The following is a 15,710-nucleotide window of genomic DNA, read 5'->3' as shown; positions in this document are numbered from 1 at the left end:
TGTTTAATTTATATTTGCACTATAATCAGGGGTTAAAGTGGTCCGGAACTGCGTTCCGTCACTTCTATTTGGAGACGGAACCAGTTCCGTCTCCTGCGGTCCACTTAGGCCGGCGCCGCAGGGAGGCTCCAATTGCTGAGCGCCCGCTGAGATTTTGTTACCAGTGGGCGCCCGGCTCCCTCCACGCAGTGCCAGTGGCAGCCGGAGGCTGGAGCTCACTCTTGAGCTCCGGCTCCCGCAGTGCACTATGGGAGAGACGTCGGCTCCGGAAGTGCACTATGGGAGAGACGTCATGACGTCTCTCCCATAGATAGAGAAGCAGCCACACAAACCAGACGGCAGAAGAGGAGCGGGGCTTAAGGTAAGTATTAGTTTTTTTTCTTTTATTAAACGGCTTCATTATAGGGGGCACTACTACTGGGGGCACTACTACTGGTGGCATTACTCAGGGGGCAGTATTAGAGGGCATTACTATTGGAGGCATTATTCAGGGGGCACTACTACTGGGGGCATTATTCAGGGGGCATTACTAGGGGGCATTTCAACGGGGGGCATTACTCAAGGGGCACTACTACTGGGGGTATTACTCAGGGGGCATTACTCAGGGAACACTACTACTGGGGGCATTACTATTAGTGGCATTACTCAGGTGGCACTACTATTGGGAGCATTACTATTGGGGGCACTATTACAGGAGGATTACTAATGGGGGCATTGCATAAGGGGCACTGCATAAGGGGTCCCATTACTGTGGGCACTGCATAAGGGGCACTACCACTACTGTGGGCACTGCATAAGGGGCACTGCACAGGCACTACCACTACTGGAGGCACTGCATAAGGGGAACCAATGCTGAGGGCACTGCAGGGGCACTACCACTACTGGAGGCACTGCATAAGGGGCACTACTATTGGGGGCACTATCACAGGGGGATTACTAATGGGGGCATTGTATAAGGGGCACTACCACTACTGTGGGATCTGCTTAAGGGGCACTACCACTGTGGGTACTGCATAAGGGGCACTACCACTACTGGGGGCACTGCATAAGGGGTACTACCACTACTGGGGGCACTACCACTACTGTGGGCTCTGCATAAGGGGCACTACCACTGTGGGCACTGCATAAGTTGCACTACCACTACTGGGGGCACTGCATAAGGGGCATCACTACAGTGGACATTGCATAAGGGGCACCAATACAGTGGGCATTATGTGTAAGGGGCACTACTGCTGTGGGCATTGTATAAGAGGCACTACTACTGTGGGCATTGTGTATAAGGGGCACTGCTGTGTGTTATACATGAATAAGGGACACTACTATGTGGTGTGATGTGAATCGGGATTGTGCTACTGTGTGGCGTAATTTGAATAAAAAATACTATTTGTGACCACGCCCCTTTCTTCTCAGACCATGCCCTTTTTGCGGGGCGCGCTGTCCATTTATTGAAAAGCACGAAGGGGGGGGTGGTAAGTTCCACCACTTCTCTAGGACCACTTTAAGCACTGACTATAATAATCTCACAGCCCCTGTACACATATTAGTTTGGTATGTTATGCTATCAATGTGAAGTAGTAACATCTAATAAATAAGGGTAAACAATGAATTAATATTACACCATGTAGAGTTCATAGACCATGTCCCTATTATAATGTAGGTCTCTATACAGTGTTACTACCAACCACCCAATCTATAATCCACAACTTCACAAAGTATCCTCACCCCAAGTGTACCTTATGTCTGACATATAGATTCCATTTATTATGGTGTATTACATCCATATGCCCTTTCCAGTAAATCAGTCACATATATTTTCTAAATTTACAGGGAGTATCATATATTATACCCAAATCAGAGGCTCTATATTGATAGTTATAATTCACAGCGTCTAGCTTAATATAATTTGTACCACCGTTAACTGTATTTACTTGAAATTCAATATTACTATTTTAAGCACACATTAGAAACCTTATCACTGGATTAAATTAGGTGCGAAATCGGCAAATTTTATAACCAGAGTTTTTAGCATGCGCGCTCCTGTTTTAGCAAAAAAACAGGCGAGACCGGGTAGGTGCCATAAAAAATTGGCGAAAAATTCAGGACAAGCAGGAATTTGCGTCTGTATCCCAAAAAATGTTTGACGTACATCGGAAATTAATTTAGAAGTGTATTATTGACCATAATAAAAGTATTTAGAGTACTTAAATTGCGTTGGTTGGTGGTGATTTGCGTATATGAAAAAACTTTGAAAATTTATGTAAAAAAAATATTCACAGGAAATGACAGTTCCATGTATATTGGGGGTACGTTAAAATGTACGCAAGTATATTTTCATGTCGTAAAAGTGCACTTTTAAAAACTGTTAAAAAAGAGCCTGCTGCAACCATGTGCAATGTTTAAAACACTTGACACATACATATAGTCCCCCGAAACACCAGAACCAATACGTTAAACCCATTTTCATTGATTTTTTTTTTTTCACCCAAAATTTGACCGGTAATTTTTTGGCAAATTACAAAAACATTTTGGGGTAATTTATTATAAAGGGGGTGGGGGGTCCAATGGATTGTGAAAGAAATCCCCAAATGTTTAGGCAAAAATAGGGATTTTGCTTTTTTTTCACATGGTCTGAGATGGTGAAAGTTTTTCGCCTATTTTACACTATATAATTATCGTGGGTGCGATAATTGACTGCAAAATCGTCCGATCTCTCACCTAATTGAATCCGTCCCTAATGCTGGGTACACACTGACAGATATATTGGCCGATCAATTGATCAGCCAATATATCTGCTACCCGTCGGCCAGTGTGTACCCGCGGTATGTCGGTGAACGTCGTCGTTCACCGACATATCACATTGGCTGTGCCGCACCGGTGATGGACAGATATGTCTGCAGACATATCTGTCCATCGGCAAGTGTGTACGGGCGGTCTGCAGACCGCCCGTAAACACACACAGCGGCAGCCACGGGGAGGGAGTCGGGACATGCCCCCCACCCGCCAGGACACACCCCCTGGCAGCTGGGACCCGCAGTCAGACACAGATGATGGTCGTTCAGTGTGTATGAACGACCATCATCTGCAGATATATCTGTATAGTGTGTAACCACCTTAAGTGTCAATTTAACCAGTAAACCATACCCAAAACCCATTTGACCTGTAAAAACTACTCATTTATTTTTTCATTAACAGTTATTTATACAATACACACATAATTAGCACCTCTTACTGAGTACATATCTATCGTTCACATAAGTCCCTGCCCCAGTGGAGCTTACAATCTATGTTCCCTATTACATGGACACAAATACACCCTATGGTTATTTTATTGTCAGAAGCCAATTAATCTACCAGAATATTTTTGGTGTTTGGGAGGAAAACAGAATACCTGGAAGAAACCACGGCAAACTCGAGAACAAATAAACCCCACATACTGTAGATGGGCCATGGCTGGAAATACAACTCAGTGCTGTGAGGCAGGAATGCTAAACACTATACCATCTGAACTGCCCACATTACTTACCTTGCTGCTTTGAACAGTTTATAGGATTTGTTTTTTCCTCCATTGTCAGCAACCATGGTTATGATTGGTGTGAATGTTGATTGCCATAATCTTCACAGTCATTTTCATTCAGTAAACTCAGCCAATGTACTTACCAATCACATGACCATTCTCTAGTGAACATTACCTACCGCTTTACAGTGTGCCCACCTCGGTGTCACGCATTGCTGGAACCAGTGGTCGCTGCTAGGGCTTTCCTTATCATCCAACTCTTCATGCTAGCTATCTTCTCCGTCTCCTCTCTGTGATTGCAGGTTCCTTACTTAGGGAACAGGTAAAGCCGCTTTGCTGAGAACTGTATGGCCTAGTCAAATTTATTAAGGTATTTAAAGGAGCTCAGTGCACAGATCTGAGCCAAAGGGTTAGGCTTACAACCTGTGCTCCACAGTTCCTGGGTTCCAGTGTCCTGGATATCTGTATCCTGAGTTGCAATTGATTCCTGTTCATATGATCCATCTTGACTCCTGACCTTTCTCCTGTCTGGTAAATTATCGCTGGTTCTGTCTGTTTTGTTATCATTCAGCTGACCTTGACCTTCTTGCCTACTTTGCTTATTCGCAGTCCACTTTTGTAGGACTCCCTGCATGTTATGTTGTGCATCCTAGTTCATGTCACTGGCAAGTCACATCTGCGATCACCTGGTTTATAATTTTTGTGCTGTTCATGCCGTTTTTGGTGTTGAAATATTTTAAGACATATAACTTTATTATATTTTATATTTATTAATTTACATTCTAAAAAAATAATTAAAAATTTTCTTTTTCAAACAAATATAAATGACTATTCCAACATATTTTATCAGAAAGACTTAAGGTGCCCATACACGGTGCGATAAAGCAGGCGATCCGATGGATTGGTACGATATCGCTGCTATATCATCCCGTGTAGAGGCATGATATCGGATAGTGCGCCCTCCAATGGGGTCGTACATTGCACCTCCAGATCTTACTGCAGGTTCAGTTGATCTGGGGTTTGCGATGTGCGATCCAATGCAGCGCTATACTGTGGGGGGGAGGGGGGCGCTGGCATATAGGGCGGTCGGCCACCCGATTGCACCCTGTGTGTTGGGCCTGCCCAATATGTCGGCTGTCGGATCCCCTGTCGCGTCGCAAGGTGCATATCTCACAGTGTGTGGACGGCTTTACTTTGATTAGATGAAGTGTTTTCATTTGATACTCTGGACCTCATTCAGAGGCAGTCGTTGCGGCCGCACGGTCGTGAGGTAAAAGGGGCGGGATATGCAAATGAAAAGCTCGCAAGTTGCATCGTTAAGATGGGATCGTTAGCTGGATGAGCGAGGGGAGGATGCGGCCGTAAGACTAAAAAAAACGCCCCCTTCTCGTTCGCATTACACGTCATCTCCGGACATATAAGGATTAATCGAGACCATCGGAGCTGCTCGTAGACCTTAAGGTTGACCATACCCTCTCTTGAGCACTATGATCAAGTCAGTGTAAAAACCGCCCCTGTCACATGTGCCATGACACTACTTAGTTAATTATGCATTCCCATAAAACGCCGTTTGCATAGTCAGGCAAGCATGTGTTCGGATCTCCACTCCCCCGTTCACAAGCACCTTCCCCTGTTACCACCCACAAACGCCTCATCCTGTCACTCAAACTAACGACCTGGCCAAGTTGAAGGAGAGAGCAATTTCTGATCGTAATAGCTAGTTTGCGCACGCGCATTGTGAATTTTACGCATGCGCAGTTTAGCGAACATCGGTGGCGTATGACCGTGCGGCCGCAACGACCGACTCTGAATGAAGTCCACTTTCCTTATAATATGCCCCTGCCAGTGAATGTTGTATGGTTTGTAGCGACTTACAAGGAATCCTGGGGACTGATACTGTAGGTTCTGACTGAACTTATGAAAAAATGTGGCAGATATATTTCTGTGATCTCACTGCAGCAATATATTCTCAATCTAAACCTGCTCACTGAATTTACCTTAATGTCATAAAAAAGTAGACAAAGAAAGTAATAAAGTGGAAGCACATTCTGAAAAAAACCCATAATATACAGACTGTGCATTTATATAATTAAACCAATTCTAAAATTCAAATAACTGTATGAAACATGCAAAAATTGATATTTGCCTTTCAAGTGGGATTTACTTGTGAAATAGTTGTTTTCCTTTAATGAGGGATTTGTCTCTCTTTGAAATATGAGATATCTAATAATTGTTGCAGTTTTGGATTCTAATGACACTACATATGATTTTTCATGAGTATCATTTATACTGTCAACAAATTGTATTGTTAGTCCATTCTTGCTGCATGACTGTTGTATAAACATTGTCATGTTGTATAATCATTGTCCTGTTGTATAATCATCCAGCAGTGATGGAATCAAGTATGTTTCAACAGCTGATGTATTCAGTATAGGAAAAGGCAATTCCCCAAAAAACTATAAAAGGGGACTCTTAAGCTGTGCTATTAGCACCATTTACCCCCAGAGCTATTTCATAATCTTCATGTAGTTTTATTTACCTGTAAAAAAATAAGGAATTACCTACTGTATCTTGAAATGCACTGCACCCCCGAAGATCAGCATTCGTTATAACCGCATGCCGCAACAATAAGAGACATTTATCAGGGATATGCCGCAACAATAAGGGACATTTATCAGGGATATGCCGCAACAATAAGGGACATTTATCAGGGATATATCCCGCTACAATAAGAGACATTTATCAGGGATATGCCGCAACAATAAGGGACATTTATCAGGGATATGCTGCAACAATAAGGGACATTTATCAGGGATATGCCGCAACAATAAGAGACATTTATCAGGGATATGCCGCAACAATAAGGGACATTTATCAGGCACATGCCTCAACAATAAGGGACATTTATCAGGGATATGCCGCAACAATAAGAGACATTTATCAGGGATATGCCGCAACAATAAGGGACATTTATCAGGGATATGCCTCAACAATAAGGGACATTTATCAGGGATATGCCGCAACAATAAGGGACATTTATCAGGGATATGCCTCAACAATAAGGGACATTTATCAGGGATATGCCGCAACAATAAGGGACATTTATCAGGGATATGCCTCAACAATAAGGGACATTTATCAGGGATATGCCTCAACAATAAGGGACATTTATCAGGGATATGCCGCAACAATAAGGGACATTTATCAGGGATATGTCGCAACAATAAGGGACATTTATCAGGCACATGCCGCAACAATAAGGGACATTTATCAGGGATATGCCTCAACAATAAGGGACATTTATTAGGAATATGCTGCAACAATAAGAGACATTTATCAGGGATATTTAACATTGGGCCATTACTCCCAAGAGAAACTGTCCCAGTGATTAGAGAGAAGCACAGTGATCGCTTAAGCAACCATTTTAGTTCTGGGCTCAGACCCAGCCAGGTATGCCCCTGTGCGATGTAGTTGGGATCGACATCAGGTTCAGCGCATTAGAGAGATATTACTCCAGGTTTGGCTGCTCCATAGTGGTAAGTGGTATAACCATCTTCAGGGAGAAAGGGGTTTGTGTCCAGGATATACAATGATTATTGATAAAAGCATAACATATGAGCTGAGTATAAAAGAATCTGATAAATAAATAATTATTGATTTCCTTACTGTACGTCAGAAAGATTATGTAAACTGTATTATATATATATATATATATATATATATATATATATATACACACATAGATACAGTACTGTGCAAAAGATTTAGGCAGATGTGCAAAAAATGCTGCAAAGTAGAATGGTTTCAAAAATAGAAGTGTTAATAGTTTATTTTTATCAATTAACAAAATACAAAGTCAATGAACTGAAGAAAAATCTACAACAAATCAATATTTCGTGTGACCACCCTTTGCCTTCAAAACAGCATCAATTCTTCTAGGTACACAGTTTTTGAATGCACTCGGCAGGGAGGTAGTCCTAAAAATCTTGGAGAACTAACCACAGATCATCTGTGAATACAGGCTTGCTCAAATCCTTCTGTCTCTTTATGTATTCCCAGACAGACTCAACGATGTTGAGATCAGGGTTCTGTGGGGGCCATATCATCACTTCTGGGACTCATTGTTCTTCTTTTCACTGAAGATAGTTCTTATAAACATTGGCTATATGTTTGGGTTCATTGTCCTGTTACAGAATAAATTTGGAGCCAATCAGATGCCTCCCTGATGGTATTGCATAATGGATAAGTACCTGCCTGTACAGGGGTGTTTCTAGAGAGGAGGGGGCCAGTGTGCAGTCTCCGACACGGGCCCCCTCCTCTCTGTCCGGCGGCGCACTGAGCTGTGCGCGGCCAGCGCCGGAGTTATAGACTCTGGGCACTAGAGTGCATCCAGAGTCTATAGAGTATGCGCAGGTCACTGGGAAAATGGCCGCGGTAGCCATTTTCTAGTCGCTTTTACAACGCCGGACCCCCGTGCCGACGTGGGACTCCAGAGAGGTAAGTAATAATATGGGTGCAGGGTGTGTGGTGAGGGCCCCCCCTGGACTCAGGGGCCCGTGTGCTCCGCACCCATTATAGATATGCCCCTGTGCCTTTATTTCTCAGCATTGAAGTCACCATTAATCCTGAACAAATCCCCAACTCTAATTGCTGAAATGCAGCAACAAACTTGCAAGGAAAGTCCACCATACTTCACTGTTGCTTGTAGACACTAATTTTTGTACCGCTCTCCAGCCCTTCTGCTCAGAACCCAGTGGGACCCAGGTACACCCATCCACTGTTCGAAGAAGTCTGGCCAGAAGTGGTCTTCATGGAAGAATTGCGGGCAAAAGCCATACCTTCGACGTGGAAACAAGGCCAAGCGACTCAACTATGCACAATAACATAGGAACTGGAGTGCAAAAAAATGGTAGCAGGTGCTCTGGACTAATGAGTCAAAATGTTAAATATTTAGCAGTAACAAAGGCAGTTTGTTCGCGAAGGGCTGGAGGGCGGTACAATAATGAGTGTTTGCAGGCAACAGAGAAGCACGGTGGAGGTTCCTTGCCAGTTTGGGGCTGCATTTCAGCAAATGGAATTGGGGATTTGGTCAGGATTAATGGTGCCCTCAATGCTGAGAAATACAGGCAGGTACCTATCCATCATGCAATACCATCAGGGAGGGGTCTGATTGGCTCCAAATTTATTCTGCAGCAGGACAATGACCCTAAACATACAGCCAAAGTCATTAAGAACTATCTTCAGCATAAAGAAGAACAAGGAGTCCTGGAAATCATAATATGGCTCCCACAGAGCCCTGATCTCAACATCATCGAGTCTGTCTGGGATTACATGAAGAGACAGAAGGATTTGAGCAAGCCTACATCCACATGAGATCTATAAGTTAGTTATCTTCAAGATGTTTTGAATAAGCTCCCTGCTAAGTTCCTTCAAAAACTGTGTGTAAGTATACCTAGAGGAATTGATGATGTTTTGAAGGCAAAGGGCGGTCACAACAAATATTGATTTGATTTAGATTTCTCAATAGGTCATTCACTTTGCATGTTGTTAATTGACAAAATTAACTACAGTATTAACAATTTTATTTTTTTTTAAAGCATTCTTACTTTGCAGCATCTTTTCCACACCTCCCTAAAACTTTTGCACAGTACTGTATACAGTTAGCGGCCGCTGATTGGCTAGCGGCTTCGGGTACTGACAGTTTCCACGTGGGATGTGCAGTCATTAGCCAGGTAGCGATGTATATGGTCACGATCGCATGCCAAGACATAGTGGACGTGCTAATGCCTTGCCTTGCGATCGTGGATTTGCATACTGTCAATGCATATGAGAGCATCTAGAGAGCAGGTCTGAATCTAGCCCCTAGTCATAACACGTGCATATGGGAATCTATTAGAACATTCTAGGTGAGACACGCAAATATTCAATTCACGATCATTCAAGAATATTCCCCCCCACATATAAGTGATCGATCACCCAAACAGCAGTCAGTCGACAGTTGTCAATTGCGTATTTTTTTTATTTAAAATATATTTATCTAAAATGCTGTGGTGATGGGCTGCTACCGATGTACACACACACAGACCAGCAACCCTGCTTCATGCACTGGACTGCGCAGCCGGCTGGGTCCAGAGACATGCTTCCGACTAGCATTCTGCATGAAAAGCTGTATTTATGTATATTTTTCTCCTGATGCTAGTGTGTAAATAATGCACTTTGGCGTTACTCTGCAGTCAGTCTTCAGTATTATAGCCCGGAGTCCCGCACCTTGGATTATTATTTTCTACTCTTCAGTGCGGGCACTGGGCACAGTCATGATATGTTGTTTGGAGTGCCAGACAATTATTTTATCTTTCCCTTTCTCTATATGGGATGCGGTCAATGTCTCGACCGCTGGCATTCCTGCAGTCAGAATGCCAACGCCACAATCCCGACACTAATCAGAATACCGGCAACGGCATCCCAATCGCCGGGATCCAAAGGTAAGTACTGCGGTTAGGGGGAGGGTTAGGCACTAAGGGTGGAGGGTTATGGTGTGGGGAGGGGGAGGTTAGGTTTAGGCACTAGGGGGGAGGTTAGGTTTAGGCTCCGGGGAGGGAGGGTTAGGGTAGTGACAGGGGGAGGGTTAGGATACCGACCAACAGAGTGTCGGTATTCTAACCCTGTTGGGATGCCAGCATCGAGATTCTGACCACCGGCATCCCGTATGTGTTACGTCTATATATATAAGATACAATTAAGCACTTGGCACAATCAGGGATGTGCGAGTGGTGTCGCCGCCTAGGAACACAGGGCCCTAGGGACGGCACTGTCCCTGATCCACAGCATCTGCATTGGCATAATGCAAATCCATCCGGAGCAGCGTCCAGATGTGACGTCATGATGTCACATGTTTGCAGGCCAGGGCTGGCACATTCTACTTCAGCGTGGATGGCACTATGTGCTGCCCGTCCATGCCAAAAGTCTTAAAAAACAAATATAAAATGTAAGCTAAATAAGTGTGGCTTATTATGCATATTCTGTAGTGGATACATACAGATGTGTGCAGTTTTAGCTATTGATATTATATATTACAATAATGTATGGCTTCTTCTTAGATAGCACATCTATCATGGAGACAAAAAATGCAATTAAGTGTTACTTAACTTCTCTAACTCAGTTTTCTTTCTTCTTAACCCCATCTACCTGGCAATGTCTAAGAATATGAATAAAATGCAATATTAGCTAGATATTGCGTTTTGTGCTAGGTTATACTTTTACTTATCCTATAACCTACTTTATTTTGTCCCTGATGGCTAAAAGTAACATAATATCGTTGTTTAATGACATGGTGCTAGTCAGTAACTATGCTGGGGAGAAATAGATCTTGTTATAGAATAGTACAGATAGTGTGCTATTGTCTCTTCCAAAATACCATTTACTTCAAAGCAGATGCCGCTCACCTGGCTGTTCTATTTCAGTTCAGCTAATGTCACATTTTGCTCAACTTTCTGCAGGTACAGGCTTCCATTTCCATTTGGTCACATAATTCTTTTGATGAAGATATCATTTTCACCTTGCTGTCTCTAAGATAGAGAGATGCCATCCTCTCCAGGAAATTGGATATTTCGTTACTGATTTATGTGCGCCAGAACACTGCAGGGCTTGTAGGTTACGTTATTATCTTGCGGAACACTTGACCTTAAGAGGTTGCTGCACAAGCTCTCTTTACGGTTTCTTTAGACAGAAAGCAGAGACAAGGGACAGAGAGGCTCTCCAAACATGATCTTTTGTTTAGAGACAATACAGGGCTTTAAATAAAACTCATCCATATTTTGTTGTCTCAGATACAAAAATGTACTGCAAATCTAAAAATACATTCAGGCCATGACCACTCTCCTGACTTCATGCTAGAAAGCTCTGCAATGCAGTACAAGATGATCCGGTACAAGGCTTTAAAATAAGGTCTAAAACTATTTTCTTCTTCTTTGCAGAGGAGTTTTCATATAACACTAATGGCTCATATACTAAGAGATGTATAGAGCATTTCGTTTTGTACAAATGAGCCAGTTTGTTGGCCTAGTGCACAATCATTTTTTGGGTTAGCAAGCTGCCCCCATGTACACTTGCATAATAATATACTGTGCATAATCCTAACGACTACGTATTTCCAGCTCCACTAAGGTCATCTAGAAATCATGCTCATTCTCTTTTAGAGAGGGTGAAAGTGACGTTCTACAACCATCTGGTAAATCGGGAAATCTCCTACAGACAGGGGTCCACCACATTGAAGGGCCATAACAAAGCAGAAGGATGCCTGGATGCAGTTCGGCCAGAGGAGGAGGGGGAGCCCTGGTGTTTACATATTTAGGTATCATGACATCAGCCTAATATAGCAAAACAAATCAAAAACACACAAATGCAATCCCACTGAAACTGAAGTGTAACATACATTAACATGATCGATGTTAAGGTTAGATCAAAATATATTTCTTCAAGTTGAAGATGACCCAGACAAGTAAAAACACACATTGTAACTGGTCCTTCTTCATCGTAGTCCATGATTTTATATTAAGTTTGTGTGGGTACATATTACACATTAAGATGACACAATCCTCAGTATTACTGCAGAGTATGGAATTATCACTTTTTAAATATTATAAGCAAAGATGGAAGTTGCAACAATTAAAAATTATGAGCATATCTGTATGTTTCTTTATTTGGCTACAAATAGTACCTGTACGATATCTACAGGTAACACTGTGAGTATACCAATTTCCACAGAGTATGTTCTTTTCATCTAAAACCTTCTATGTGGTTTAAAATAGGCAGCATAACCAGGGACATGCACAAAGTATATGTCCTGTCTGTGTGCCTGTGTCTGCAAGAGAGTAACATTTGCCCCCAAGTTGTTGTAAAACACAAATGGGCAAAACACGCCACCCATATATTATTATGTACAGTATATAGCACCACAAAGTGTACACAGTGCTATACAGGGTAAATACAGAAAACAAAAACATAGCACAAGAACATACAGTAGAATAAGTACCAAACATTAAATTCACACCACAGCTGAGTAGGACAGATAATGGGCAAGTCGCTGAAGCTAGTATATAGTGGTGAGTTGCAAGTGGGAATAGATTCAGTACTCAATGATCCTGTATTCGCCACATGGGTGAGCAAATGCAGTTAGAATCACTGAAGGGGAGGAGGCAAGGGAGGAAGCACTGGAGACGTGAAGCGTGTGAGGGAACAACAACAGGGTGGTGAGCCCTGCCCGTAAGAACTTGCATACTAAGAGGAAGGGGTGAATAGTTGTGGAGGAGTGAGTTCCACAGGATGGGGGCACGATGGGAGAAACCTAGAGGGGAAGTGACCGGTTGGAGCGGTAGGCGGGAGAAAGTTTGGAGAGAGATGAGGTTAGAGATGTAGGGAAGGGAGGAGCGGTTTAAGGTTTGTAGGTCTATAGATTGCAAGCTTGCGAGCAGGACCTTCCAACCTATGTCTGTCTATTTATTACCGAGTTTTGTTCTATTAATGCTTCCAATTGTGAAGCACAACGGAATATGTTGCGCTATATAAGAAACTGTTAATAAATACATAATAAGCAAGGGTGATACATTTGAACTGGATTCTGAGTGGGATAGGGAACTAGGGAAACAGGTTACAAAGGGGTAAGATGGACAACACATGGTGAGAGAGGAAAATTAGGAGGATAGCACTATAACAAGAGATTAGAGTGGGGGATATAGTAGAGGGAGGCTGGAGAGGAGATTAGAGTAATCAAAGTAAAACATAAAAGTGTGAATGAGAGTTTTGGTGGCAGTGGGGGTAAGGAAGGTGGGCATTTACAATTTTTGGCAGTTAAGAGAAATGTGGACTCACCTGTAATGGTTTGTATGGATCAAGGATTGGTTTGAAAAATAGGAATCATTCTCTAAAGTGTTCCAATTGTCCAATTAAACCAGTATAATGAATACAACCAAGAACTGAATACCTATTGCCCTCAAGTTGTTGTGGAATTAATGGTTGCCTATCTGTGACCTAGAGCATACAACAAAACACATAACTGATTCAGGATGATGAGCCACGGGAGTTGATACTTTACGGGAAATAGGAAACATCCTCTACAGCCTTAGGCAATCTAACTTTACAGTCTGGAAGAGAGATGTGTTAGAAAGAAATAGTTTGGAAAATATGTTATTCCTCATGATTTGATTGCTGACATATATAGAGCACAAAACTATGGGGAAAGAATTCTAGAACCTTTTTAGTGAGGTAAAATAAATAGCTGATTTTGGAGAATAAAATCTGTAAATGGCATACATCTGTTTAATCTGTATTTTACATAACATCGGTTACAGGAAGAAGTATCTGTTTTGCAAACGCTCATCTTGTCATCTGGAAAGCACATAGCGCTTATAATGTTATGAGGTTGTTGCAGTGAACATCCCACTTTTTATCCATACTGTACATTACTGCAAATCGTTGATCATCAGTGTTACATCAACTAGCCTGAACTTGCGAGAACTTGCTGTGTTTGTGTTAGATGATATTTAGCTGTGTATTTACGTCTTAGTTATTTTATTGGATAACAACGGTGAAGAAAATATTGTTCTTTAAAGCATCCAATCACTGAATTTGAATTTAAAAATTAAATTGTTGCAGATTGCAACAGCATATTCCCTACACAGAACATGTAACTTAAAATATCCAGGGTAATGATAGGTTCTATTCGCTTTCGTGTAACCAAAAGTACAAGAAAGAATTATATTCCTACGTATAATTGAAAGTGAATCTGCCATGTTAACATAAAAACAGAAAGCACAGGCTGTAGAACTGAACATTAACATGCTGATTACATTTGTTATAAACTTATGATGTAGTTTACTGGACACATTACAATGTAATAGCTTCTTTTTAAAACCATTATAAAAATGTAATATACAAATGTCTTACCAGCAGAGTCCTGTTCTTCACAAAATTCCAAGGTGGATGAAAATCTTTCTTATTACATTTGCCTGTCAGCACTGCGATTTAACCAGTCTACGTGGTGCACAATAATGTCTGTTTACAAAGCACTATAAGACAGCAACTTTCATATGTTCCTTTATCGTAGGTACATTGCAAGAGGAGACATCACCATAACTCTTAGCTATAAAAGGGCTAGTAAGCTGTCCTGGTACAAAACATCACACGTTACAACCAGAGCAGACAATACATATACCCAGCAGGCAGTAAAACTTGTGTTTCTTTTTGAGATTGAGATAAATAGCCATTTGGATTTGGATTTATTAATGTCTGAATGGTCATTTAAAATAATGACCCATTTTAGTATCCAAAAATAATACAAGCACAAGCAGTGCCGGAGCAGGTAGATTTTGCGCTCTGTGGTGGGCAAAGGAAGCACAGCTTGGCCCAAAGTCTCCTTAGGATGCTCCGGGCAGCTCAGCAGAAGAGCTACAGGCGGAAGGGTGCAGTTCCAGGCACCCTGAAAGCGAAATGCAGGTGTTGTGTGGGGCAGCAACGGTGCCACTCCAAGGGCACTGCATCAAAGGGTGATGGCACCGCGTGCACACACCGCTGATTGCGGCCTGGAGCACAAGAAAAAAGAATGACAGAGGGAGAGGAAGAAGAGGAGGAGGAGTAGTAATGTGTGGATGGTTCTAGACTGTACAACACTGACCAAAATTTCAGTAGATCTGAGAATTAGACAAGAAAAAGTCTTTAATGACAGATGTCCGTATATTTCATGCTTCCTAAATTTACTTACTTAAAGGAAGGACATTATGGAGAGATAGCTGGATACTTTGTTAAATTTATCCATAAGTGTAAAGTAATTCCTAATTATACCTGAATTCCAAATGTAAGTGGACATGGCTATTAATAATGTTTATTTGAAATCTATGTAAGATTTAAGTAAAATGTATTTGCCATTTACTCACCAGTCTTTTAATTACTCTTAGTAGTAGCTTTTGCTGCTTGGGCTCTCTCTTGCACTGTAGAACCTGGGCAAAGCTCTCCATGTTATCTGAGGTCATACTGTCCTGGTTGTCTCCACCATAGAGTTGGACCATCAGTGACAAACATTGTGATGAGTTTTCATAGATTTCTGGATCTTCTGATGGCAGCTAGAAATAACAAAGCAAAACACAAGTTATAAAAGTTGATTACAGTAGGTGATAGGTTTTCTTCTATAGTATGAAGCATATAT

General features: G+C 42.0%; 1 protein-coding gene across 2 annotated transcripts in view; it reads right to left on the bottom strand.

The window, feature by feature from the left end:
- ULK4 (unc-51 like kinase 4) overlaps nt 1-15,710 on the bottom strand; it is a 777,293-nt gene that overhangs the window by 121,488 nt on the left and 640,095 nt on the right. For both annotated transcript variants that reach the window (XM_088463894.1, XM_088463889.1), the window contains exon 35: nt 15,442-15,627. In XM_088463894.1, coding sequence (XP_088320020.1) covers nt 15,442-15,627 — 186 coding nt within the window. The remainder of the gene's footprint in view (nt 1-15,441; nt 15,628-15,710) is intronic.

The sequence above is a fragment of the Taudactylus pleione genome, unplaced genomic scaffold (assembly GCF_031769625.1).
Source record: "Taudactylus pleione unplaced genomic scaffold, aTauple2 ptg000053l, whole genome shotgun sequence".
NCBI lineage: Eukaryota > Metazoa > Chordata > Amphibia > Anura > Myobatrachidae > Taudactylus > Taudactylus pleione.
This window is presented reverse-complemented; position numbering and strand designations above follow the sequence as displayed.